Source organism: Pseudophryne corroboree, chromosome 3 (assembly GCF_028390025.1).
Source record: "Pseudophryne corroboree isolate aPseCor3 chromosome 3, aPseCor3.hap2, whole genome shotgun sequence".
NCBI classification, from domain to species: domain Eukaryota; kingdom Metazoa; phylum Chordata; class Amphibia; order Anura; family Myobatrachidae; genus Pseudophryne; species Pseudophryne corroboree.
Window position 1 is genome coordinate 29,155,387 of NC_086446.1, and position 24,954 is coordinate 29,180,340.

Consider the following 24,954-nt stretch of genomic DNA (forward strand, 5'->3'; position numbering starts at 1 on the left):
CCTCCTAAGGCTACCATCACTAAGCGTAACATTGAAGCTATTGACACTACATTCCTTTCCTCCCTGTTTGACTCGCTTCTCTCTCCTATTCTCTCTCTCTCTCATGCCCTGAACAAGCCACTTCCACATACAATGCATCCCTTACTTCTGCTCTTGACTCTGTTGCTCCACCAACCAATTCACCCTCGCAAATTAACACCTCAACCCTGGCACACCAAATGCACCAGATATCTGCAAAAATGCTCACGTACTGCTGAGCGACACTGGAGGAAATCACGCTCTAAGGCAGACTTCCTCCATTTCAAACTCATCCTTCAGTGCTGCCCTTTCTCTTGCTAAACAGTCATACTTCAAGAACCTCATCTCCTTCCAGTCTTCCAACCCCCGGCGCCTCTTTGCCACTCTTAACTCACTCCTCTGCCCACCTCCACCGAGTCTCCCCTCCTCACTCTCTGCTCTTGACTTTGCCACTTACTTCACATCCAAAATTGACTCCATACGTCAGGACATCACATCACACCAGTCCATCAGTAACCAGCTTTCTCCTATCCCTTACCAACCCTCCCCATCCCTCGCACCTACTCTGTCATATTTCTCCCATGCATCTGGAGAGGAAGTCATGGCCCTCATTCGTTCCTCTCCCCTCACCACCTCCCCACTTGACCCTATCCCCTCCCGCCTCCTCCGCTACCTCTCTCCTTCTGCTTGTTCCCATCTTTCACACCTTCTCAATCTATCCCTCTCATCAGGCACTGTCCCCTCTGCCTTCAAGCATGCACTCATCTCTCCTATTCTTAAAAAACCTACACTTGATCCAAACACTCTCTCCAACTACAGACCCATCTCTCTCCTCCATTTTGCCTCCAAACTCCTTGAGTGTATTGTCTACAACCGTCTTACTTCCTTTCTTTCCTCAAGCTTCTCACACTCGCTTACAAAGCCCTCACCCACTCCTCTCCCATCTACATCTCTGACCTCATCTCCCTTTACACTCCCACCCGTCCTCTTCGCTCTGCTAATGCACGCCGACTCTCCTGCCTACGGATTACTTCCTCCCACTCCTACCTCCAAGATTTTTCACGTGCTGCACCACTTCTTTGGAATTCCCTACCTCTCCCCCTCAGACTTTCCACCTCTCTACAAAACTTCAAACGGGCTCTCAAGACCCACTTCTTCACCAAACCCAGCCAAATCTCATCCTAACCCTCTGTTCTACGCTCTCTATGTACCCCAACTGTGTCACCCCTGTCTGTCTACCCCTCCCCTTTAGAATGTAAGCTCTCACGAGCAGGGCCCTCTTCCCTCATGTGCTTATCCTTTCTTACTTTAATAATCTTCAACTGCACCAATTCCATCAGTCTTCTGCCACCTGATACTTATTCCAGTGTCATCTGCTGATGTAACTATGTTTATTTACCCTGTACTTGTCCTATACTGTCATCAACTGTAAATTGCTGTTTTCCTATTTGATTATTTGTTTATGTACTCTGTAATTGGGCGCTGCGGAACCCTTGTGGCGCCATATAAATAAAGGATAATAATAATAAATAATGTATCAGGGGCATTGCAGTGTGTAGCATAATGTATAACGGGCATTGCGATTCCTGTCATAATGTGTCACAGGCATTACAGTGTGTGGCATAATGTGTCGGGGGCATTACAGTGTGTGCATATTGTGTCATGTGCATTATTGTGTGTGGCATAATGGCTAAGGCCATTGCAGTATGTGGAATAATGTATACTGGGCAATACTATAAGGAGGAAAAATGACAAATAATGTAAGGGGCATGAATCAGGATTATTTTTCTTTCCTGTGGTGGCTAACGTCTGGGCGTGCAGGTTGCAAAACTGGGGTATAAGGTAGTCTTTTCCTGCAATGCCACGCCCCTTTACGTGAAGCCATGCCCATATAAATGAAGCCACCCCCCCTTTTTGGTGGCGCACGACTACGGCGCGCGCATATTTGTCCCTTTACTAGTGCCAATTATGGGGGGTATGGGGGGGGGGGGGGCACCGAAGAATTTTTTGGCTTGGGGGAGAAAAATTTCTAGTTACGCCACTGGGCATGTGGTATGCTATTATTGGTCGTGTTTACACACAGGTTGTGTTACATTTTCGGTCAGCATATTGCTGTATATTTTCAATGCCATTGGCTGGTGTTCTTTTGAATGCCACGTTCTGCGGCATGTTCGAGGTGTGAGCTGGTATGACACTTACCGTGTTTAAACAATAAATTCTTTCCTCGAAATGTCCGTCTCCCTGGGCACAGTTCTCTAACTGGAGTCTGGAGGAGGGGCATAGAGGGAGGAGCCAGTTCACACCCATTCAAAGTCTTATAGTGTGCCCATGTCTCCTGCGGATCCCGTCTATACCCCATGGTCCTTACGGAGTCCCCAGCACCCTCTAGGACGTATGAGAAATGTATTTCTAGGGACTCCACATCTCTAGCAGTGTGGCAAGGCAGAGGGAAACATTTTGGGAAGAACCAAAGGAATGCGGAACCATCTTGGATAGATGCATGTTCCCAGCCTCTCCCACCTTACTGCTGATTGGAATATTGTGTATTAATGAGAACATCTCGGCCACATGTCCATCTGTCAAAGTCTTCCCAAAATGTGTTTCCATAAGCTCATAGTGACCCCATCTGTGGTGACAGTGCCTGGCATGTGATAATAAAGGATTATCTCATGTGACATCTCACCCAGTAGTGCAATGAATACCCTGCACTAACGTACTGATTGCATGAAGTGTGACCTATTATATGTACTTACATGTGTTTTTGGTGTCCCCAGCATCCTCTATGGACTAAGAGAAAAGGATTTACCGTTAGGGTATAAGAGAAAATAGGATTTTAATACCTATCTGGGGGACACTGGTTACTCTGGGTATAGAGGCGGGGCACTAGGAGCAGGCACTCGCTATACCCTATCTGGGAGACACTGGTTACTCTGGGTATAGAGGTGGGGCACTAGGAGCAAACACTCACTATACCCTATCTGGGGGACACTGGATACTCTGGGTATAGAGGCGGGGCACTAGGAGCAGGCACTCGCTATACCCTATCTGGGAGACACTGGCTACTCTGGGTATAGAGGTGGGGCACTAGGAGCAAACACTCACTATACCCTATCTGGGGGACACTGGATACTCTGGGTATAGAGGCGGGGCACTAGAAGCAGACACTCACTATACCCTATCTGGGGGACACTGGTTACTCTGGGTATAGAGGTGGGCACTAGGAGCAGACACTCACTATACCCTATCTGGGGGACACTGGTTACTCTGGGTATAGAGGCGGGGCACTAGGAGCAGACACTCGCTATACCCTATCTGGGGGACACTGGTTACTCTGGGTATAGAGGCGGGGCACTAGGAGCAGACACTCACTATACCCTATCTGGGGGACACTGGTTACTCTGGGTATAGAGGTGGGGCACTAGGAGCAGACACTCACTATACCCTATCTGGGGGACACTGGTTACTCTGGGTATAGAGGCGGGGCACTAGGAGCAGACACTCACTATACCCTATCTGGGGGACACTGGTTACTCTGGGTATAGAGGCGGGGCACTAGGAGCAGACACTCACTATACCCTATCTGGGAGACACTGGTTACTCTGGGTATAGAGGCGGGGCGCTAGGAGCAGACACTCACTATACCCTAACTGGGGGACACTAGATACTCTGGGTATAGAGGCGGGGCACTAGGAGCAGGCACTCACTAGGTAACATAATAAACTGATGCCCCCTCTGTTATATACACCTCCCACCTCCAGCAGGACCTTAGTATTAGATAAAGTGCCTATGAGAGAGTAGGGATGCTATGGTTGCTGTGACGCATTACTAACCCTTATACAAATCACGTCAAGGTGCTTCTACAGTGCAATATAATTTCAACAAAATCTCTAAAAACCACAAACTCATTAAAATATTGATACTATAGTTACATTCCTGTAATAAACTTGTCAGCTTGCGTGTAATGGCTTCTTTCCTCTATTCTTCTCCTCACAGTGGTTCTCCTCTCAATATCCAATAATGGTTTTCATGCAAGAAAAAGGATTGCCAATATCTCATGCAATACGTCTTTTAATCTTTGTACATTAAAATTCCAATTTATGAATCATATAAAACATACATAAAATTCCAACTTTATAAATAACACACTTCGGGCAGAGGAAAATCCGGACTTAGTGTGAATAAGATAATTACCAAATCATTTGAGAACATTAGTTCTCAAATAGGTGTTTACGCAGTCAAATGGCCACCCTCAAATGGCACAGTCCTGCAAAAGGCAATCAGGTCACCCACACGCCGCAACGGAAGTCTCTGCACCAGACCAACGCGTTTCAAACCTGTTCTAGGTTCTTTTTCAAGGTAAGTGTGCTCTCTTGTACTCTAGAGGGCTTTAAATACCCATATCCACCAGTGAGAAAACAAATTAACAATCAGCAACACCTGTATAAACATGGAAGCTTCTATGTGTTGATACTTGTTGCCATAACAACCGTATTTTAACAGAGCTTAACACAGACTAAAACTTTAGTCAATTTCCAGCTACCTCAACACTGCTAAAGTCTCTTTAATAATCACAATAAATATTGCTAGAATGTTTCTCTTGTACTATTCAGCGGAGACCCGCTGATCACGGCGTCCCAACGTCTCCATGGCAACGGATTGTGCCGCAACGTCATATCCGGGGGCGGCAGACAGCGGTGATTCCGCTCGCTCCGGCGTCCCCTCCGATGTTGCCACGGCGACGCACCATGCCGTGGAGTCATTTCCGGGGGTGGTGAACAGCGGTAAACCCGCTCGCTCCAACACCCCTTCCGACGTTACCACGGCAACTGGCCATGCCGTAACGTCATGTCCGGAGATAGATCGCTTCTAATAGTGTGTTGCCTAGCAACATCTAACATTAAATGGAACACTGCAAAATCAATTTTAACAGTGTCAATGATCTTTCTATTTTCCAAAGTAGAGATTAAATAAACAAATCAGATATTGTATATAACTCGATAACGATGTTGCAAAGTAACAAGATACCAGCCCTTAATCAGTGTTGAGGTGCTAGAACCAGAAATATGGTGACAATTTTAAATAATGTTTCAATTCGACATATAAAAATAGCATTAAAATCAAACAGATGAGTAATTAAACCAAATAGAATAGTTTGGAAATGTCCGAAAACCCCATCAAAGACAAAGTTCAAATAGATCCATATAGGTTAAACTTAGGTTGACATGGGACATCTTGTTATTTCTGTGCAGAGTGTCCTTAATCTCTCTTTTCAATCCTGTTTCCAAGTCCTTTTTATAAAATTCCTTCTTGATGATACAGTATTGAAAGACTTGTTAGCACTCCAGATATAGATCATAGTCCACATGAAAAAAATGGATCAGTTCCATAAAATTCCATAGGATACTCTTCATAAATCTTCACCTCTGTCACTTCTTTATGTAGGTCACAGAGTTCCTAATAAATATATATACCATTTGAGAACAAGAAAATATATACAAAACGACACAAAAATGTACCTAAATATCAAATAAACCATGTGAGCTCAAAATCTATATTGATGCCCCCTGGTGTTAGAGTATTATATTTATAGATAATTTCCATTTCAGTTTTTGCCAATAATTTCGGGAGATTTCTTTGCCGTTGGTTGCATTCCACTTTTCTTAAGCCTACAAACCGTACAATAAGTCGGGGATCACAGTTATGATACAACCTAAAATGGTTTGCTAGAGCATGAGTCTCAACTCCCTTCCTTATATTTCTAACGTTTTCAGCAATACCTACTTTCAGTGCCCTAGATGTACACCCTATATAAAAGAGATGACATGGGCGCTCTACTGCATAGATTACATTCTTTACGTTACATGTGATGAAGTCTTGTATATCATGGACATGGCCATTGATCTCTATATTTTCTAATTTTCTACCTATATCCGTACTAATTTCTTTGCACCCGATACAACAGCAGCACCTATGAAACCCCTTCGTATTAATTTTACCCACTTTCTTTGTGGACGGAAGATCACTGTGAACCAACTTGTTCCTCAAATTGGGGGCCTTCCTATATATAAATATTGGTTGTTCAGGTAGAATTCCCTTTAAGATCGGATCTTTCTTTATAATGGCCCAATGTTTCCTAAATGATCGTTCCAAAATCTTGTGTTGTGTGTTGTAACCTGTTATAAATGCGAATTCAAAGTGGTTGGTACTTTTCTCATTTGGGACTTTCGTCTCCAGAAGGGAGTTTCTATCTAATCTGGCCACTTCTTTTTTAGTTCTTCTAACTAAGGATTCTTCATAACCAATCTATTGAACCTTTCTTCCAGAATATCTGCCTGTTGTCTATATATTACATCTTCCGAACAGTTCCTTTTAACTCTTTTGAATTGGCTGTTAGGTATTGAGTTCAGCCAATTTTTATGGTGGCAACTGTTCCTATAGGTCTGACAGTCAGTAGGTTTAGTATATGTCTTCGTACAGAGTTTACCTTCCTGAGTATATATAGTTAAATCTAGGAAGTCCACCATTTCTGTACTGATTTTGAAGCTGAACTCTATATTTAAACTGTTGGTGTTGAGATAGGTACAAAATTCTTCCAAGACTGATCCCTCTCCCCTCCATATAAAGATCGCGTCATCTATGTAACATCTCCATGACACCAGGTTCGCCCCAAATGGGTTAGATTCCCAAATTAAATCATTTTCCCATTTGCCTCTGAAGATGTTGGCATAGCTAGGGGCGAACCTGGTGCCCATAGCTGTTCCTATCTTTTGAAGAAAAAAATCTCCATTGAATTTGAAGTAATTATTTGAAAGAATAAGTTTTACTCCATCAATAATACATTTCTGAACAGGTCATCTAAATCGCTTTTATTCAAAAATTCTGTCACCGCTAGGCAACCGGCCTCATGATTAATGATAGTATATAAAGACCTGTCGTCCGCTGTAACTAAATGTATACCTTCTTCCCATGGAATTGTTGGCAAATAAGTAAGGAGATCCTTAGTGTCCTTTAAATGTGATCTATTATTGATCACTAAAGGTTGCAAAAAATGATCTATCATTGCTGACAGATTGGCTGTAGGGGAATTGATACCGGAGACACCAGGTTTGGTGCGAACCTGGTGTCATGGAGATGTTACATAGATGACGTGATCTTTATATGGAGGGGAGAGGGATCACTTCTGGAAGAATTTTGTACCTATCTCAACACCAACAGTCTAAATATAGAGTTTAGGTTCAAAATCAGTACAGAAATGGTGGACTTCCTAGATTTAACTATATATACTCAGGAAGGTAAACTGTACGAAGACATATACTAAATGTATTTATTAGCAGTTTCTTATATAGCGCAGCATATGCCGTTGCGCTTTACAATTAGAACAACAGTTATAGAACAAAACAGGGAAAAGACAGACATAGCGGTAGGAAGGCCCTGCTCGCAAGCTTACAGTCTAGAGGGAAATAGGTATTGATACACAAGGATAGATGCTACCTGTTACATAATGTTTCCCCAGATTGCTAGCTTCTTAGTGGGTTGTATGATATGATCACCCAGCAATGTTGGAAGACAAAATGTGAGGTTATGGGGACTGTGCAGAGGGAATGTAACTGGATAGGGAAGCATTAAAGGTTATGTGTGTGGGTCAGGAATTTGGTAGGCTTGTCTGAAGAGATGAGTTTTCAGGGAACGTTTAAAGGTTTGGAGACTAGTGGAGAATCTTCTTGTGCGTGGGAGGGCATTCCATAGAGTGGGTGAAGCCCGGATAAAGTCCTGTAATTTTGAGTGGGAACAGGTAATACATCTGGATGAGAGACGCAGATCTTGTGCAGAGCGGAGGGGTCTGGTAGGGAGATATTTTGAGATGAGTGAGGAGATGTATGATGGTGCAGTTTGGGTAATAGCCTTGTATGTAAGTAAAAGTATTTTATATTTGACACGGTAGAATACCGGTAACCAATGGAGGGACTGACAGAGCGGATCAGCAGACAAAGAATGTCTGGCGAAGAAGATTAGCCTCGCAGCTGCATTTAAAATGGATTGAAGTGGTGCGAGCCTATGTTTGGGAAGACCAGTAAGGAGACTATTACAATAATCAATGCGGGAGATGATGAGTGCATGGATCAGAGTTTTTGCAGTGTCTTGTGTAAGATAAGGGCGTATTTTGGATATGTTTTTAAGGTGCATGTAACATGATTTAGAGACAGATTGAATGTGTGGAACAAAGGAGAGTTCAGAGTCAAGGATGACACCTAGGCAGCGAGCTTGTGGGGTAGGGTGGATTGTTGCATTGTCAACAGTTATGGCAATATCAGGTTGGTAACTACCTTAGCTGGTGGGAAAATAATTAATTCTGTTTTGGAAATGGATAAACCTTCTGACTGTCAGACCTATAGGAACAGTTGCCACCATAAAAATTGGCTGAACTCAATACCCAACAGCCAATTCAAAAGAGTTAAAAGGAACTGTTCGGAAGATGTAATATATAGACAACAGGCAGATATTCTGGAAGAAAGGTTCAATGATCGGTTATGAAGAATCCTCAGTTAGAACAACTAAAGAAGAAGTGGCCAGATTAGATAGAAACTCCCTTCTGGAGACGAAAGTCCCGAATGAGAAAAGTACCAACCGCTTTGAATTCGCATTTATAACAGGTTACAACACACAACACAAGATTTTGGAACGATCATTTAGGAAACATTGGGCCATTATTGTAACGATTTCTAGGGTTCTCTGTGTGTGCGTACTTGGAAAGATGTCAGCTGAAGCCAGGTGAAAATTAAGTAAAGTTTATTGTGGAAAAAGTGATAGTAAAAATAAATATAAACTGGATCCTTGATTACATGGAACAAAACACGATATTTCCCAATAATGGAAATGGCAGGTAAAATAAACAAGGAGGAAGGTTATGCTTGAATAATGGAATATTTCAGGTTAAACATAGATGCAAAATAAACATGAAGATATCCGGGTTTAAATCAAGCAGGGGCAAAATAACATACCAAAAACGAAGTGATCAGGCAGGAATGGAAACAAACTGCAAATAATAGTCCAGGAATGTAGATGCTGAACCGGCAGGGTAAGAAGTCCAGAAACAAGGCACATGAATTAGCAAACTGCAGGGAAGTCTCCAAGATGCATATAAGGCAGAATCTGGACAGGATTACTGGAGAGAGCCCAGTCTCACTCCAGACGGAACCACAATGATCTGCACCTAGATGCTGGTGAGCTGGAGTTAAATAGCAGCACCAGGTGTTGGGCTCCAGGTGCACACAATCAGGTAATTACCCTGCAGAGGCAGTGTGCAACTGCCATTCGGACCTGAGGCAGCAAGTGAGACCTCTAGAGGCAGGAATGAGAATGCATGGCAAAACAAACAGACATTCCTAACATTATCCCCCCCTTAAACAGGCGGATTCCAGACGCCTCAAAGTTCACCTTCTCTTCTTTTTTCCTTTTTTCTTTATGGGTTGCCTAACCCTATTTGAAGGTGTCACAAAGACACTATTAGGCAATACAGGTCCATCAATAATGAGTCTCGGATCATCCAGAAGCTCGCTCTCAGAGTCGGAGCCACCACCCAGCGGTAGAACTGACCTCTTATTTTCCTGGATGGAATCAAGAGCGGATGGTAAACTTGTAGATGTTAAACTTGCCGAGCAATCTGCGTGAACACCTAGAGATACCTGCCCACATCTGAAAAACTGAGGGTGCTCCCCAGACTGCAAAGGCAGGTTCTCAGAGGGGCACACCTAAGTAGACTCATCTAGGAGAGTGAGGACAGTTGGTGGACTGAATCTTTCGGTCACAGCCTTGAGGAAAGCGGGCAAATCTTGTAACACTGGATCTCCCTTATCTATAAGACCATTTACCCACTTCAAGGCCCTCCCTCTGAATCTCATACATAAGTTAGCGATGATATCTATAGGGGACAAGTCATCAAAACTCAGATAATATCTGAAGAGAGCTAAACAGTGAGAGATATTTCCATAAAAGTAAGGCAGTTCCTCAACGACTTGGGTTTCCAAATTAGATTTTACATCAGGGAGGATAGACAACTGTGGCCTCTCAGACAAGACGGACTCTTCTTGCACCTTAGACAGAGAAGTCTCAGATGGCCTCGGCTGGGCAGATACCTCGGGCAAATCTTGGATCTTGGGCATGGCAGGCACCTCTATCTGGTGCTGGACAGGCGGAACCCCCTCCTGGGGCTGGACAGGCGGAACCCCCTCCTGGGGCTGGACAGGCGGAACCCCCTCCTGGGGCTGGGCAGGCGGAACCCCCTCCTGGGGCTGGGCAGGCGGAACCCCCTCCTGGGGCTGGGCAGGCGGAACCCCCTCCTGGGGCTGGGCAGGCGGAACCCCCTCCTGGGGCTGGACAGGCTTTGGCCGGACCTCTGGCAAGGCGGACACCTCTCGGACCTCTGGCAAGGCGGGCACCTCTCGGACCTCTGGCAAGGCGGGCACCTCTCGGACCTCTGGCAAGGCGGGCACCTCTCGGACCTCTGGCAAGGCGGGCACCTCTCGGACCTCTGGCAAGGCGGGCACCTCTGGCAAGGCGGGCACCTCTCGGACCTCTGGCAAGGCGTGGCCCTCTGGCAAGGCGGACACCTCTCGGACCTCTGGCGAAGCGGACACCTCTCGGACCTCTGGCGAAGCGGACACCTCTCGGACCTCTGGCGAAGCGGACACCTCTCGGACCTCTGGCGAAGCGGACACCTCTCGGACCTCTGGCGAAGCGGACACCTCTCGGACCTCTGGCGAAGCGGACACCTCTCGGACCTCTGGCAAGGCGGACTTGGATGACTGAGTGACCCATGAGGCAAGGGCAACAGGGACCTCATGCCGTGAGGCAAGGGCAACAGGGACCTCATGCCGTGAGGCAAGGGCAACAGGGACCTCATGCCGTGAGGCAAGGGCAACAGGGACCTCATGCCGTGAGGCAAGGGCAACAGGGACCTCATGCCGTGAGGCAAGGGCAACAGGGACCTCATGCCGTGAGGCAAGGGCAGCAGGGACCTCATGCCGTGAGGCAATGGCAGCAGGGACCTCATGCCGTGAGGCAAGGGCAGCAGGGACCTCATGCCGTGAGGCAAGGGCAGCAGGGACCTCATGCCGTGAGGCAAGGGCAGCAGGGACCTCATGCCCAAAGGCAAGGGCAGCAGGGACCTCATGCCCAAAGGCAAGGGCAGCAGGGACCTCATGCCCGAAGCCAAGGGCAGCAGGGACCTCATGCCCGAAGCCAAGGGCAGCAGGGACGGACTCCCCTCCTGGGGTCGCTGGGCCGGACACCCCTCCTGGGGTCGCAGGGCCGGACACCCCTCCTGGGGTCGCAGGGCCGGACACCCCTCCTGGGGTCGCAGGGCCGGACACCCCTCCTGGGGTCGCAGGGCCGGACACCCCTCCTGGGGTCGCAGGGCCGGACACCCCTCCTGGGGTCGCAGGGCCGGACACCCCTCCTGGGGTCGCAGGGCCGGACACCCCTCCTGGGGTCGCAGGGCCGGACACCCTCCCTGGGGTCGCAGGGCCGGACACCCTCCCTGGGGTCGCAGGGCCGGACACCCCTCCTGGGGTCGCAGGGCCGGACACCCCTCCTGGGGTCGCAGGGCCGGACACCCCTCCTGGGGTCGCTGGGGCGGACACCCCTCCTGGGGTCGCTGGGGCGGACACCCCTCCTGGGGTCGCTGGGGCGGACACCCCTCCTGGAGTCGCTGGGCCGGACACCCCTCCTGGAGTCGCTGGGCCGGACACCCCTCCTGGGGTCGCTTGGCCGGACACCCCTCCTTTCGAAATTTGAGCACCACAGTGGCATAACTGAACAGAATTTGGCATTATGGCAGAATGAGGAAAGCTCTTTTTATGTTTGCGAACAGGACATAACTGAATAAAATGTCCCGACCTGCCGCAATAAAAACAGAGCTTCTTATCCCTTCTATGTCTCCTTTCTTCCTCAGAGAGGCTGGGTCGTGGAAAGCTCCAAAACTTGCCTTTGCTTATGCTAGAAAAACAGCAGCCAGAATTGAGAGCACCAGACTGATCTTTTCCCCTTTTTCCCTGCGTCTCCTTAAAGGGAACAGGTAATCTTACTGAACCTTCAGGCAGAGCAGACAGTATCTCTGAAGACAGGATTTGAATACCCTCCAGTTTCTCTCTGAAATCCACCAGCAAAGTAGAACTCAAAAAGGGCAAAAACTTGAGAGGCAGGGAATCTTTCTGAAGTGAAGCCATTTTATGAGATTCAGCTGTACAACAAAACTCCTGCACACGTTTATTTGGGCAGATCATTCTGTAACGATTTCTAGGGTTCTCTGTGTGTGCGTACTTGGAAAGATGTCAGCTGAAGCCAGGTGAAAATTAAGTAAAGTTTATTGTGGAAAAAGTGATAGTAAAAATAAATATAAACTGGATCCTTGATTACATGGAACAAAACACGATATTTCCCAATAATGGAAATGGCAGGTAAAATAAACAAGGAGGAAGGTTATGCTTGAATAATGGAATATTTCAGGTTAAACATAGATGCAAAATAAACATGAAGATATCCGGGTTTAAATCAAGCAGGGGCAAAATAACATACCAAAAACGAAGTGATCAGGCAGGAATGGAAACAAACTGCAAATAATAGTCCAGGAATGTAGATGCTGAACCGGCAGGGTAAGAAGTCCAGAAACAAGGCACATGAATTAGCAAACTGCAGGGAAGTCTCCAAGATGCATATAAGGCAGAATCTGGACAGGATTACTGGAGAGAGCCCAGTCTCACTCCAGACGGAACCACAATGATCTGCACCTAGATGCTGGTGAGCTGGAGTTAAATAGCAGCACCAGGTGTTGGGCTCCAGGTGCACACAATCAGGTAATTACCCTGCAGAGGCAGTGTGCAACTGCCATTCGGACCTGAGGCAGCAAGTGAGACCTCTAGAGGCAGGAATGAGAATGCATGGCAAAACAAACAGACATTCCTAACAATTATAAAGAAAGATCCGATCTTAAAGGGAGTTCTACCTGAACAACCAATATTTATATATAGGAAGGCCCCCAATCTGAGGAACAAGTTGGTTCACAGTGATCTTCCGTCCACAAAGAAAGTGGGTAAAATTAATACGAAGGGGTTTCATAGGTGCGGCTGTTGTATCGGGTGCAAAGAAATTAGGATGGATATAGGTAGAAAATTAGAAAATATAGAGATCAATGGCCATGTCCATGATATACAAGACTGCATCACATGTAACGTAAAGAATGTAATCTATGCAATAGAGTACCCATGTAATCTCTTTTATATAGGGCGTACATCTAGGGCACTGAAAGTACGTACTGCTGAAAACGTTAGAAATATAAGGAAGGGAGTTGAGACTCACGCTCTAGCAAACCATTTTAGGTTGTATCATAACTGTGATCCCCGACTTATTGTACGGTTTGTAGGCTTAAGAAAAGTGGAATGCAACCACCGGCAAAGAAATCTTCCGAAATTATTGGCAAAAACTGAAATGGAAATGATATATAAATATAATACTCTAACACCAGGGGGCATCAATATAGATTTTGAGCTCAAATGGTTTATTTGATATTTAGGTACATTTTTGTGTCGTTTGGATATATTTTCTTGTTCTCAAATGGTATATATATTTATTAGGAACTCTGTGACCTACATGAAGAAGTGACAGAGGTGAAGATTTATGAAGAGTATCCTATGGAATTTTATGGAACTGATCCATTTTTTCATGTGGACTATGATCTATAACTGGAGTGCTAACAAGTCTTTCAATACTGTATCATCAAGAAGGAATTTTATAAAAAGGACTTGGAAACAGGATTGAAAAGAGAGATTAAGGACACTATGTACAGAAATAACAAGATGATCTATTTGAACTTTGTCTTTGATGGGGTTTTCGGACATTTCCAAACTATTCTATTTGGTTTAATTACTCATCTGTTTGGTTTTAATGCTATTTTTATATGTCGAACTGAAACATTATTTAAAATTGTCACCATATTTCTGGTTATAGCACCTCAACACTGATTAAGGGCTGGTATCTTGTTACTTTGCAACATCGTTATCGAGTTATATACAATATCTGATTTGTTTATTTAATCTCTACTTTGGAAAATAGAAAGATCATTGACACTGTTAAAATTGATTTTGCAGTGTTCCATTTAATGTTAGATGTTGCTAGGCAACACACTATTAGAAGCGATCTATCTCCGGACATGACGTTACGGCATGGCCAGTTGCCGTGGTAACGTCGGAAGGGGTGTTGGAGCGAGCGGGTTCACCGCTGTTCACCACCCCCGGAAATGACTCCACGGCATGGTGTGTCGCCGTGGCAACGTCGGAGGGGACGCCGGAACGAGCGGAATCACCGCTGTCTGCCGCCCCCGGATATGACGTTGCGGCACAATCCGTTGCCATGGAGACGTTGGGACGCCGTGATCAGCGGGTCTCCGCTGAATAGTACAAGAGACTCATTCTAGCAATATTTATTGTGATTATTAAAGAGACTTTAGCAGTGTTGAGGTAGCTGGAAATTGACTAAAGTTTTATTCTGTGTTAAGCTCTATTAAAATACGGTTGTTATGGCAACAAGTATCAACACATGGAAGCTGCCATGTTTATACAGGTGTTGCTGATTGTTAATTTGTTTTCTCACTGGTGGATATGGGTATTTAAAGCCCTCTAGAGTACAAGAGAGCACACTTACCTTGAAAAAGAACCTAGAACAGGTTTGAAACGCGTTGGTCTGGTGCAGAGACTTCCGTTGCGGCGTGTGGGTGACCTGATTGCCTTTTGCAGGACTGTGCCTCCCGGGTGGCCATTTGACTGCGTAAACATCTATTTGAGAACTAATGTTCTCAAATGATTTGGTAATTATCTTATTCACACTAAGTCCGGATTTTTCTCTGCCCGAAGTGTGTTATTTATAAAGTTGGAATTTTATGTATGTTTTATATGATTCATAAATTGGAATTTTAATGTACAAAGATTAAAAGACGTATTGCATGAGATATTGGCAATCCTTTTTCTTGCATGAAAACCATTATTGGATATTGAGAGGAGAACCACTGTGAGGAGAAGAATAGATGAAAGATGCCATTACACGCAAGCTGACAAGTTTATTACAGGAATGTAACTATAGTATTAATATTTTAATGAGTTTGTGGTTTTTAGAGATTTTGTTGAAATTATATTGCACTGTAGAAACGCCTTGACGTGATTTGTATATTCTTTCTGTATTATATGTTCCATTGTGGGTGTGGGGACACCCTATTATTGTACAAATCTGTGCAGGCAGCTCTAGTATTGGTTGCGCACTTGAAACGAACCCTAAATCTTCTTGTAAAGTTCTGGCATTGCTAACCCTTATATGATTATATTACTGCAAGAGAAAGCAGACTGGCTTTCCTTAATTTTTTTTTCAGTCATTTTGATTCAGATGAACTTACAGATGTTTCCTCATACACTGTGGCTTCACTCACCCCAAACAGTCCCTCTCAGGGCACCATCTCCCGGGCCACTTGGACCCACCAAGTGTCAGTATAGCCCACCCTTTGTGTGAGAAAGTCAAAGGGAAAAATGCGGTAAAACTCCCGTTTTCGGGGGTTTTACCGCATTTTCAAATGTACTAAGACCCGGCCGCTGGGTTTTCGCCACCCAGGGTATCGCCATCTTTGGATGGCAATACCCTGTAGAAACTTATGGGCTTCCTATCGCCCCTACTGCAGATGCCGACCTCCTCCCCGGCATACCTTCCTCTAGGCAGCCTGGACCCGGAAGGTAAACTCCTACTCCCCCTAGCAACGCAGCCGGAGGTCCTTCCGGCTGCAGGGGGAGGCGCTGGGGACAGCCTGTTGCTGCTTCCTGGCATGGGTGAAGTGTGTAAAGCCCAGGGAGGTGACGGAGACCCCCTGCACACCACCTCACAGGTATCGCAGGGGGGCCTCCGTCACCGCATTGCGATGTTGATCGAACATCGCTGCGGGGGGCGGCGATGTATGTTAATACATCCCGCCCAAAATGTGCATCTTCTCATAAATAACTAGTAGCAATACTACTACTAAATTACACTGATCAAGTTGATGTGCGACATCTGTACATACGTGTAGTCTATTCTGCTTATTAGACTGTTGCTGGGAAGAATAAGGCTAGTTAGGATTCAATCAAACATGAAGTTGGAGGGCCAGGAAGGAAGCCACTCACTTCATCTCGAAGCTGGAGAAGTATATCCTGGCAATCATAGTAGTATTGATCCTCTAGTTGGACAACTGTGAGGCCAGTTCCTCAGTCGCCACCCAATTCATCTGGGGGAATGGACTTGGCATTGGTAGATCTTGTTAGGGAATTCCAGTAAGTTCCTATGATAACACCAGATTGGCCCAGGATGATGTGATATGTGGTTCTTCAAGCCATCACCAGACTGGCCCAAAAGGAGGTGGTATGTGGTACTTCATGCCATGAGCAGACTGGCCCAGGAGGATGTGATATGTGGTTCTTCAAGCCATCACCAGACTGGCCCAAAAGGAGGTGGTATGTGATACTTCATGCCATGAGCAGACTGGCCCAGAAAAATGTGATATGTGGCTCTTCAAGCCATCACCAGACTGGCCCAAGAGGATGTTATATGTGGTCCTTCAAGCCATCACCAGACTGGGCAAGGAAGATGTAGTATGTGGTCCTTCAAGCCACGTAGATCCTCCTGGATGATTTCCTCTAGGAAGAAATCTTGTAAGCAAAGTCCCATTTCTTCACACAGATTTGAATCACTCAGCTTTGATGGCATAGCACTTGAAGCCTAGATTCTTAAGGCCAGGGGTATTTGTAGTTCAGTTATCCAGGCTATGATTAAGGTTCATAAGACTGTTGTTAGAATCTGGAGAAAACACATCTCAGAAACACATGGCATTATTACATCTTCTGGCAAACAGTTGTGAAAACTCAGAATCACCATTCTGTGCTGCACTCTGACTCCTGATTAGGGGGCTTCTTGCAGCTGTGCTTAGCTAATCAGGGACTAGTAGTGGTTTGCTGCTCCTTCTCTGTTAGATTTTCTCCCTGGCTCTCTTGTGCTAGTTGTAATCGGTCTGCTCTTGTCTGTGCTAGTGAACACTTGGATACTGCTCTTGTTGGGGTTTTCTGTGTTTGACCTTGGCTAGTTTCTAGACTATGTTCTCTCTACAACTCTACCTTGGCTAGCTTCCAGGATTCTGATCCATATCTGTCTGTCCTATTATTCATTGGCAGCCCGGACCCTGGGGTGTGTATACGGACACAAACTCCCTCCTTGCTGGCTGCAGTCAGAGGAGTAATTGTTTACTGAGTGTATGTTGATACCTGCAGTGTCCAGTTCCCAAAATCACATGTGGCAGTGATCTTGAGCCTGCACTACTCGTAAGTCCTCGGAGCACATGAGAACCACCGAACACTGGCAGTTCCAGGAAAGGGAATAGCTCAGCATAGCCGGTTCTGCAGGTTCAGAATCATGACTGACACACATACAAACTGCTGTGACTAAGATCTATCATGGGTTATGCAAGATATAAATTATCTGGTGTATACACAGGGGGAGTCTATGCTTCATAGTTCAGACTTCCGCGCCTCCTTTAATTTTTGCAGGTTGGCTTGGATCAGGGGCTTTGCCTTTTGTCTATCCAGGGTCAGATCTCTGTCCTTTCAGTTCTGCTTCAGCTGAACCTGATCCGAGATTCAGACCTTTATTCGGGGGTTTATTCATATTTAACCACCTTAGGTCACGCCTGTGCCTCCTTGAACCTTTCATTTGGTTCTGTAGGCTCTACAGAAGGGCCCTTGTGAGCCTCTGCACTCAGTAGAGATACACTTCCTTAGCTTGAAGATTGCATTCCTTCTTACATTATCCTCGGTCAGGCATGCAGCCCTGTCATGAAATTTCCCTTACTGATTTCCCATCCTGACAAGGTGGTCCTTCAAACTCGTCCGTCCTATCAGCCTAAAATTATGTCAAGGTTCCATTTACATCAGGAAATAGTTCTGTCTGCTTTACAACAGGAACATCTCTTCTAGTCCAGTGAATTTTCCATCTCCTATATGTGGTCTGAGCTTCATGGATTTACAATTATTTGACTTTGAACATTCATAGAGCAGTTTGTCGTCTTGTTCTCTACTATGCTCACAAACGGTGTTGGCCAGCAGCAAAACAATCTGCAGCAAGATATCCTCCGTTTCCTCCCTTATGTTCTGATATGTTGTGTTCCACTTGTTCCTGCCCTTTTCAATTAACCTTTGAGGTTTTCTCCACTTGAGCGTTGGTAAGAAGTACACTGAGATCCTGTTGGAGTTGGGTGGGAAATATAGTGGAGAGTGCATCAGTTTAGTAAGTTAACTCAAGGTCCTGCTGCAAGTACCCAGCCTCTATACTCTTAGTAAACAGTATTCCTCAGGTGGATTGCAAGAAACCAATTTTACAGTGAGTAACAAAACAATCCTGATATTAAATCCAATGTCCATTTTTCCCAACAGAATTGCATGAAGATCCATCTGTTCAAATTAAAGAAGAAGCTATCCCTAATGAAAATCTACATCCTGGCATTGAGCAGGAATCAGCGTTATGTGATGTTGCGTCAGACACTGACATTTATGTTCCTACATATCATACACAGTATACATCTACTCATATTAAGGAGGAACCAGTCTCATGTGACGGAGGAGACCTCAAACACACTGATATGTATACATCTACTCTTATTAAGGAGGAACCAGTCTCATGTGATGGAGGAGACCTCACACACACTGACATGTATACACCCACAGGTCATACACCGTATACAGCTTCTCGTATTAAAGAGGAACCAGTCTCATGTAATGGAGGAGACCTCACACACACTGACATGTATACACTCACAGGTCATACACCGTATACAGCTTCTCATATTAGGGAGGAACCAGTTTCATGTGATGGAGGAACCCTCACAGACAATGACATTTATTTTCCTACAGATCGTACGCAATGTACATCTACTCATACTGACGAGAAACTAGGATCTTTCAGTGGTGAATTATGTTTTAGTAACAGGTTTAGTCATGTTGGACACCAGAGGGAAAAAAATCAAAATAGAGACAAATCTTGGTCCTGTCCTGAATGTGGGAAATGCCTTGCTAGTAAAACATCACTTAATAGGCATCAGAAGAGTCACACAGGACAAAATCCATATTCCTGCTCTGAATGTGGTAAATATTTTAGACAGAAATCAGATCTTGTTGTACATCAGCGAAGTCACACAGGTGAGAGGCCATTTCCATGTTCTCACTGTGGGAAATGTTTTACACAGAAATCAGATCTCGTTAGACATCAGAAAAGTCACTCGGGTGAGAAACCATTTCCATGCTCTGAGTGTGGGAAATTTTTTACACGTATATCAAATCTTGTTATACATCACAGAAGTCACACAGGTGAGAAGCCGTTTCCATGCTCTGAGTGTGGGAAAAGTTTTACAATGAAATCAACTCTTGTTACACATCTGAGAAGTCACACAGAAGAAAAACCATATACCTGCTCTGAATGTGGGAAATGTTTTAGACAGAAATCAGAACTTGTTATACATCATAGAAATCACACTGGTGAGAAACCGTTTCCATGCTCCGAGTGTGGGAAATATTTTAGACGGAAATGCCATGTAGTTCAGCATCAGAGAAGTCACACAGGTGAGAAACCATTTCCATGTTCTGAGTGTGGGAAATGTTTTACACACAAGTCACATCTTGTTACACATCATAGAAGTCACACAGGTGAGAAGCCATTTCCCTGCTCTGAGTGTGGGAAATGTTTTACAATTAAATCAGATCTTGTTAAACATCAGAGATTTCACACAGGTGAGAAGCCATTTCCATGTTCTGAGTGCGGGAAATGTTTTACTCAGAAATCAGATCTTGTTAAACATCAGAGAAGTCACACAGGTGAGAAGCCATTTCCATGTTCTGAGTGCGGGAAATGTTTTACACAGAAATCAGATCTTGTTATACATCAGAGAATTCACACAAGTAAGAAGCCATTCCATGCTCTGAATGTGGGAAATGTTGTAACCGTAGTTCAGGTCTGAAAAGACATCAGAAGATCCATAGGAAACAGGAACCATGTTCTAGCTCTTAAAGTGGGAAAAGTTTCAGTCAAATGTGAAAGTATATAAAACAAGTTGTACAGGAGAAAAACTAATGTTGATCTGAATGTTGTAAATGGTTTTACATTTATCGCAAAAGATTATCAATATAACCAATATTCTTACATGGAAAGTCTGTTAAAGTTACACACACACAGGTCTGAAAAAACAACTGGAATCAACATCATTGACAGAGACCCCACAGGCAGCGGGCGTGTTCCTTACTATAGAGATACCCCATATTCATGTTCCTAGTGGGGAATGTCCTATGGGCAGAAAGTAACCTATGGATGTATGAGAGAACCATCAGGTAGCGGGCGTGTTCCTTACTATAGAGATGCAGCTTACAGTCAGAACCTTGCTTTGCTTAATAATGATACAGTGAATAGAAACTTTACATGCAAGTTGAAGCTTTTTTTTCCCCCAATCTCGTTTTTTGGTGACAAAAATAACTCGGTGGATACACTATACACAGTATGTAGCCTCTAATTCAGGGGTTCTCAAACTCGGTCCTCAGGACCCCACACAGTACATGTTTTGCAGGTAACCCAGCAAGTGCACAGGTGTATTAATTACTCACAGGCACATTTAAAAAGTCCACAGGTGGAGCTAATTATTTCACTTGTGATTCTGTGAGGAGACCTGCAAAACATGCACTGTGTGGGGTCCTGAGGACCGAGTTTGAGAACCTGTGCTCTAATTTATTCCACCAGTGTCGCCAACTCTGAAATGGTATTGAAGCAACTGGAAATTACAAAGCATGCCCAACCCACACAAGCATATTTTTCTTTTTCTTTTTTATTATACTCCAATAAAACTTGTATAATTCTTAGATATTTAGAAAATGTATGAATTATTAAAATATTCACAGTGGATGTTAGATTATAAAATAAATAATGATATATGTGTGAGACGCCTGTCTAGTAACACATAGATACTCCGTTCAATTGGATTACTGCCGCAACAAATCCCTGAAGAAAGTCATTGAACGAAACGCACTGGACATCACTTTTTGGAGAATGGATGCCTGGATGTGGAGCTCCCACTCTGAGTGCAATATGTGATGTTGTTAACTTTGACTTTACTGGACTTTGATTTTATGATTATGTAATTCATATGTTGATTGATTATTGTAATGATGTTCAGATTTTATTCTATTTTATTTTCAATACTACAGTATGATACTCTCTGGTGTTTGTTGGTGTTGGGAATTATTTGCAGTTGCTCAAAGATACCAGCAATCTCATTTCATGCAAGGATGGTCCATTGATGATTGAAGTGAAAGATATAATATATGACTGGTCTTTTCTTATTAAAGTATGCATATCAGGATAACTTTATGGGTATAGGACACTGGTTTCAGTATTTCCCTAATACACACAACCCTACTCCCACAACAATATACTGTGGTAACACAACAACAGTGCATTGGCCATTTGTGGTGGTGCACCTACTGAATCACTGGCCAAGGTTTCCTGACATGCAGATTGTCAGCAGGACTAACTTGGATGAACAATTCCCAGCAATAATTATTGTTTGTTTTTGGACAACTCAGTTTATGAATAATTGTTGAAATTGTCCATCATCTTACATTCCACTAGTTTCCATTAAGAATTAACTAAACACAGCTTGACTCACTTCAGCAACTGGTATCACAGACAAGAGGGGGGCATTAGGGTAAGACACCCCTCTCGGAGGGTTAGGGTTAGGCACATAAAGGGGAGTTTAGGCTGCGGGTAGGGGGGTGGGAACAGGCTAGAACACCCTTAACTCACCCCTATCAGTATTTTACAATTCGGTTTCCCAGCATCTGTATTTCGAACGCTGGGAAACCATATCTCATACTGATCCCGTCATCACTTGTAACAATGCCTGTTTTTTCTATTCCAATAAATAAAAATATACAGTATATTATAAATAATGTACACTGTTTCCTTTCCCTTTAATTTTCTCCTGCACCAAAGAGATCCCATTTTTCCGGTTCCAACTTGAAGGTTGTTCATGTATAAGGTGGAACTGTCCTATCAGTTCTGGATGATGAGGTAGAGGGTTTTTGAAGGGTCACATACCTTCCTGCACACTAAGGCATCTGTCAGTTTCTATTTCACAAAAATATACCAAAGAAAGGTAGACAAGAACTCTCCTAAAATGGGGCACTCAAAAGTGTTATAATGCATGTGCAACAGCATAGGATTAAAAATAGGGGGGGGGGGGGGAAGAAAAAAAGAGAAAAACAATATATTAAGACTTAACTTTTATTAAAGATCAAAGATTAAAATTGGAGATTATACTCTCTTCATCTAAAAAGGCGAAATATAGACACAATACATATAATACAACATGTAACAGTTTAAAAGGTACAGGTAATTTATGAACTCCAACGGGCCTTAGCCCTGTCAGTAAGGGAGAGTCAATTTATGAATGATATTCAAAAACGATATTAAGTCAAGACCTTATGGCGTGTTTCGTGGTTCTGCTGCCTCGTATATGCTACAGCATTATATACGTGGTGAGAGACCCTTACTTGTGCCAGTCTCTAGAGTCATAGGCCGTGCCAGAGCATCCGCGGAGAGTGTCTCATTCACTTCTGCTTTTGGTTGATGACACTACGGTCAGCGCAGCCAATGAGAGAGCTACTGACACTCTACCTGCTCTGGTGTTGAAAAAGTAGGATGAACTGAAAAAAAGATGACAATATACTCTCAAATTTGAGAGATACAGAAAGTATAGAAGGCAAGACTGTGCAGCCAACTTCGTGGTTCTGCTACCACGCATGTGCTAGTGCATTGTATGCGTGTTGAGAGACCATTACTGATGCTAGTCTATGGAAATATAGACTGAGCCAGATCAATATGCAATGTGTCTCATTCGCCTCCAATATTGGCTGATGATACTGAGATCAGTGCAGCCAGTTTGGGGGTTACTGACACTATGCTTTTCTGGTGTTGAAAGAGACAGAGGGCACTATTGAATTCAGTACAGGAAAGAGGGATATCACATTGGCTTACTTTTCATGTGTGTGCTGCGTCATTCATAGCACCCCAACCTCATCTCAATACATAGTGTGAGAAGAATTTGTCCCTTTAACTTGTGCCCTCTAATGCCATATAATGGTTGGTCTCTAAAGAAAGTGTACTTTGTTGCAATATTTCACTTGCTTGAAACACATTACCCACAATAAAGATCAGCATACATTGTTTATCACAGAAAGGATAATTTTCTCTCAACACCCATCATAAGTCATGCTAAGGTTTTGTTTTCTATCAATACAAATAAATGATTCATCATAGTTATAACCTTTTACACAATTAAATGATGATTAGAGTGTAACATGCTGGCTTTAGTATTCCGTTAGCCTCCTATCTTATACTTCTGAATTCTTGTTGCTATGCAAACAAATATAGTCATTCATCCAAGAGACAGCAATGAGGTTTTTTTTATATATACCCTGACTATGAAGCACGGTGGTTATATGTATATAAGCCAGGTGGTCTGTTGCCCCTGGCAACAGTGCTCAAGAAAGCTAGTGTTTTATACCATATCCTTGGACACAAAAAGAAATGTTCAGAGTAAATCCCTCTAGACACATCGTTATTAAAAAGACCCAGGTTTTTTACTTTTTGTACATAATCAAACCTTTTTGCATGAAAAAAATAACGATCTAGTCAGAGAGGGTATTGACAATTATATCCAATCTACCTCCTATCACAGTACTTCAGGATTTTCACTGCTGTATTAAACAAATAGAATCATTCATAAAATATGCGGGGACATAGTGAAATTAAGCATATACAAACTGTGAAACATGCACATATGCAGCCTATAGTGGCCTATCACCCGTGGCAACAGTTGTCATGATAGCCGATATTCTTGTATCATGCATAGACCGTGCATGTGAAAGCATGCGGTTCGTTATGGCATCTGGCCATCAGATGCCTTTAGCTGGGGGCTTCACAGTTGAACATAATACTATGTCATACAACCTGTACCGGGGGGCAGCCCGCCGTGCGCACTTAGCGGGGTGCCCACAACGCTCCTTCCTTTAACGTACGTTTCGCCTGGTGGCTTGTTCACAAAGGGGGGAACAGCTTCTGATCGGTGTCAGTCCAATTTCCTTATAAACCGTTATCCCCTCCCCGTAAGGGGCGTGAGGTCTATTGTCCTCTTTTCACGGGGGAATCGTTCATTCACAAATGTATTTAATCACCTTTATAAAATGAAACAACTGACTAACGGCTTACCCTGTTATTAATCGTTATAGCCGTGTAACAGCCGCGCTGGTGTGCGCTTGAGTATAAGTTACTGAGGTTTTATCATAAAGCGTGAAAGCAAAAGAACCACAAAAATTGAGTGCTTAATTATTCCAGTATTAAGTCTGTTTATTTGGAGCCTTCACAGGAGTTAATTAGTGGACCCAATACAAAAAGAGGTATTACCCCCCGGTAAAAGTCGTATGACATAGTAATACGTTCAACTGTGAAGCCCCCAGCTAAAGGCATCTGATGGCCAGATGCCATAACGAACCGCATGCTTTCACATGCACGGTCTATGCATGATACAAGAATATCGTCTATCATGATAACTGTTGCCAGGGATGATAGGCCACTATAGGCTGCATATGTGCATGTTTCACAGTTTGTATATGCTTAATTTCACTATGTCCCTGCATATTTTATGAATGATTCTGTTTGTTTAATACAGCAGTGAAAATCCTGAAGTACTGTGATAGGAGGTAGATTGAATATAATTGTCAATACCCTCTCTGACTAGATCGTTATTTTTTTCATGCAAAAAGGTTTGATTATGTACAAAAAGTA

The 24,954-nt window shown here is 44.0% G+C and overlaps 1 protein-coding gene across 2 annotated transcripts in view; it reads left to right on the forward strand.

Moving 5' to 3' along the window:
* Window positions 1-20,772, forward strand: part of LOC135054588 (zinc finger protein OZF-like) — a 123,924-nt gene extending 103,152 nt beyond the window's left edge. For both annotated transcript variants that reach the window (XM_063957756.1, XM_063957757.1), the window contains one exon: window positions 18,504-20,772. In XM_063957756.1, the coding sequence (XP_063813826.1) occupies window positions 18,504-20,080 (1,577 nt within the window). In that variant the 3' untranslated portion in view covers window positions 20,081-20,772. The remainder of the gene's footprint in view (window positions 1-18,503) is intronic.
* Window positions 20,773-24,954: the final 4,182 nt, after the last annotated feature.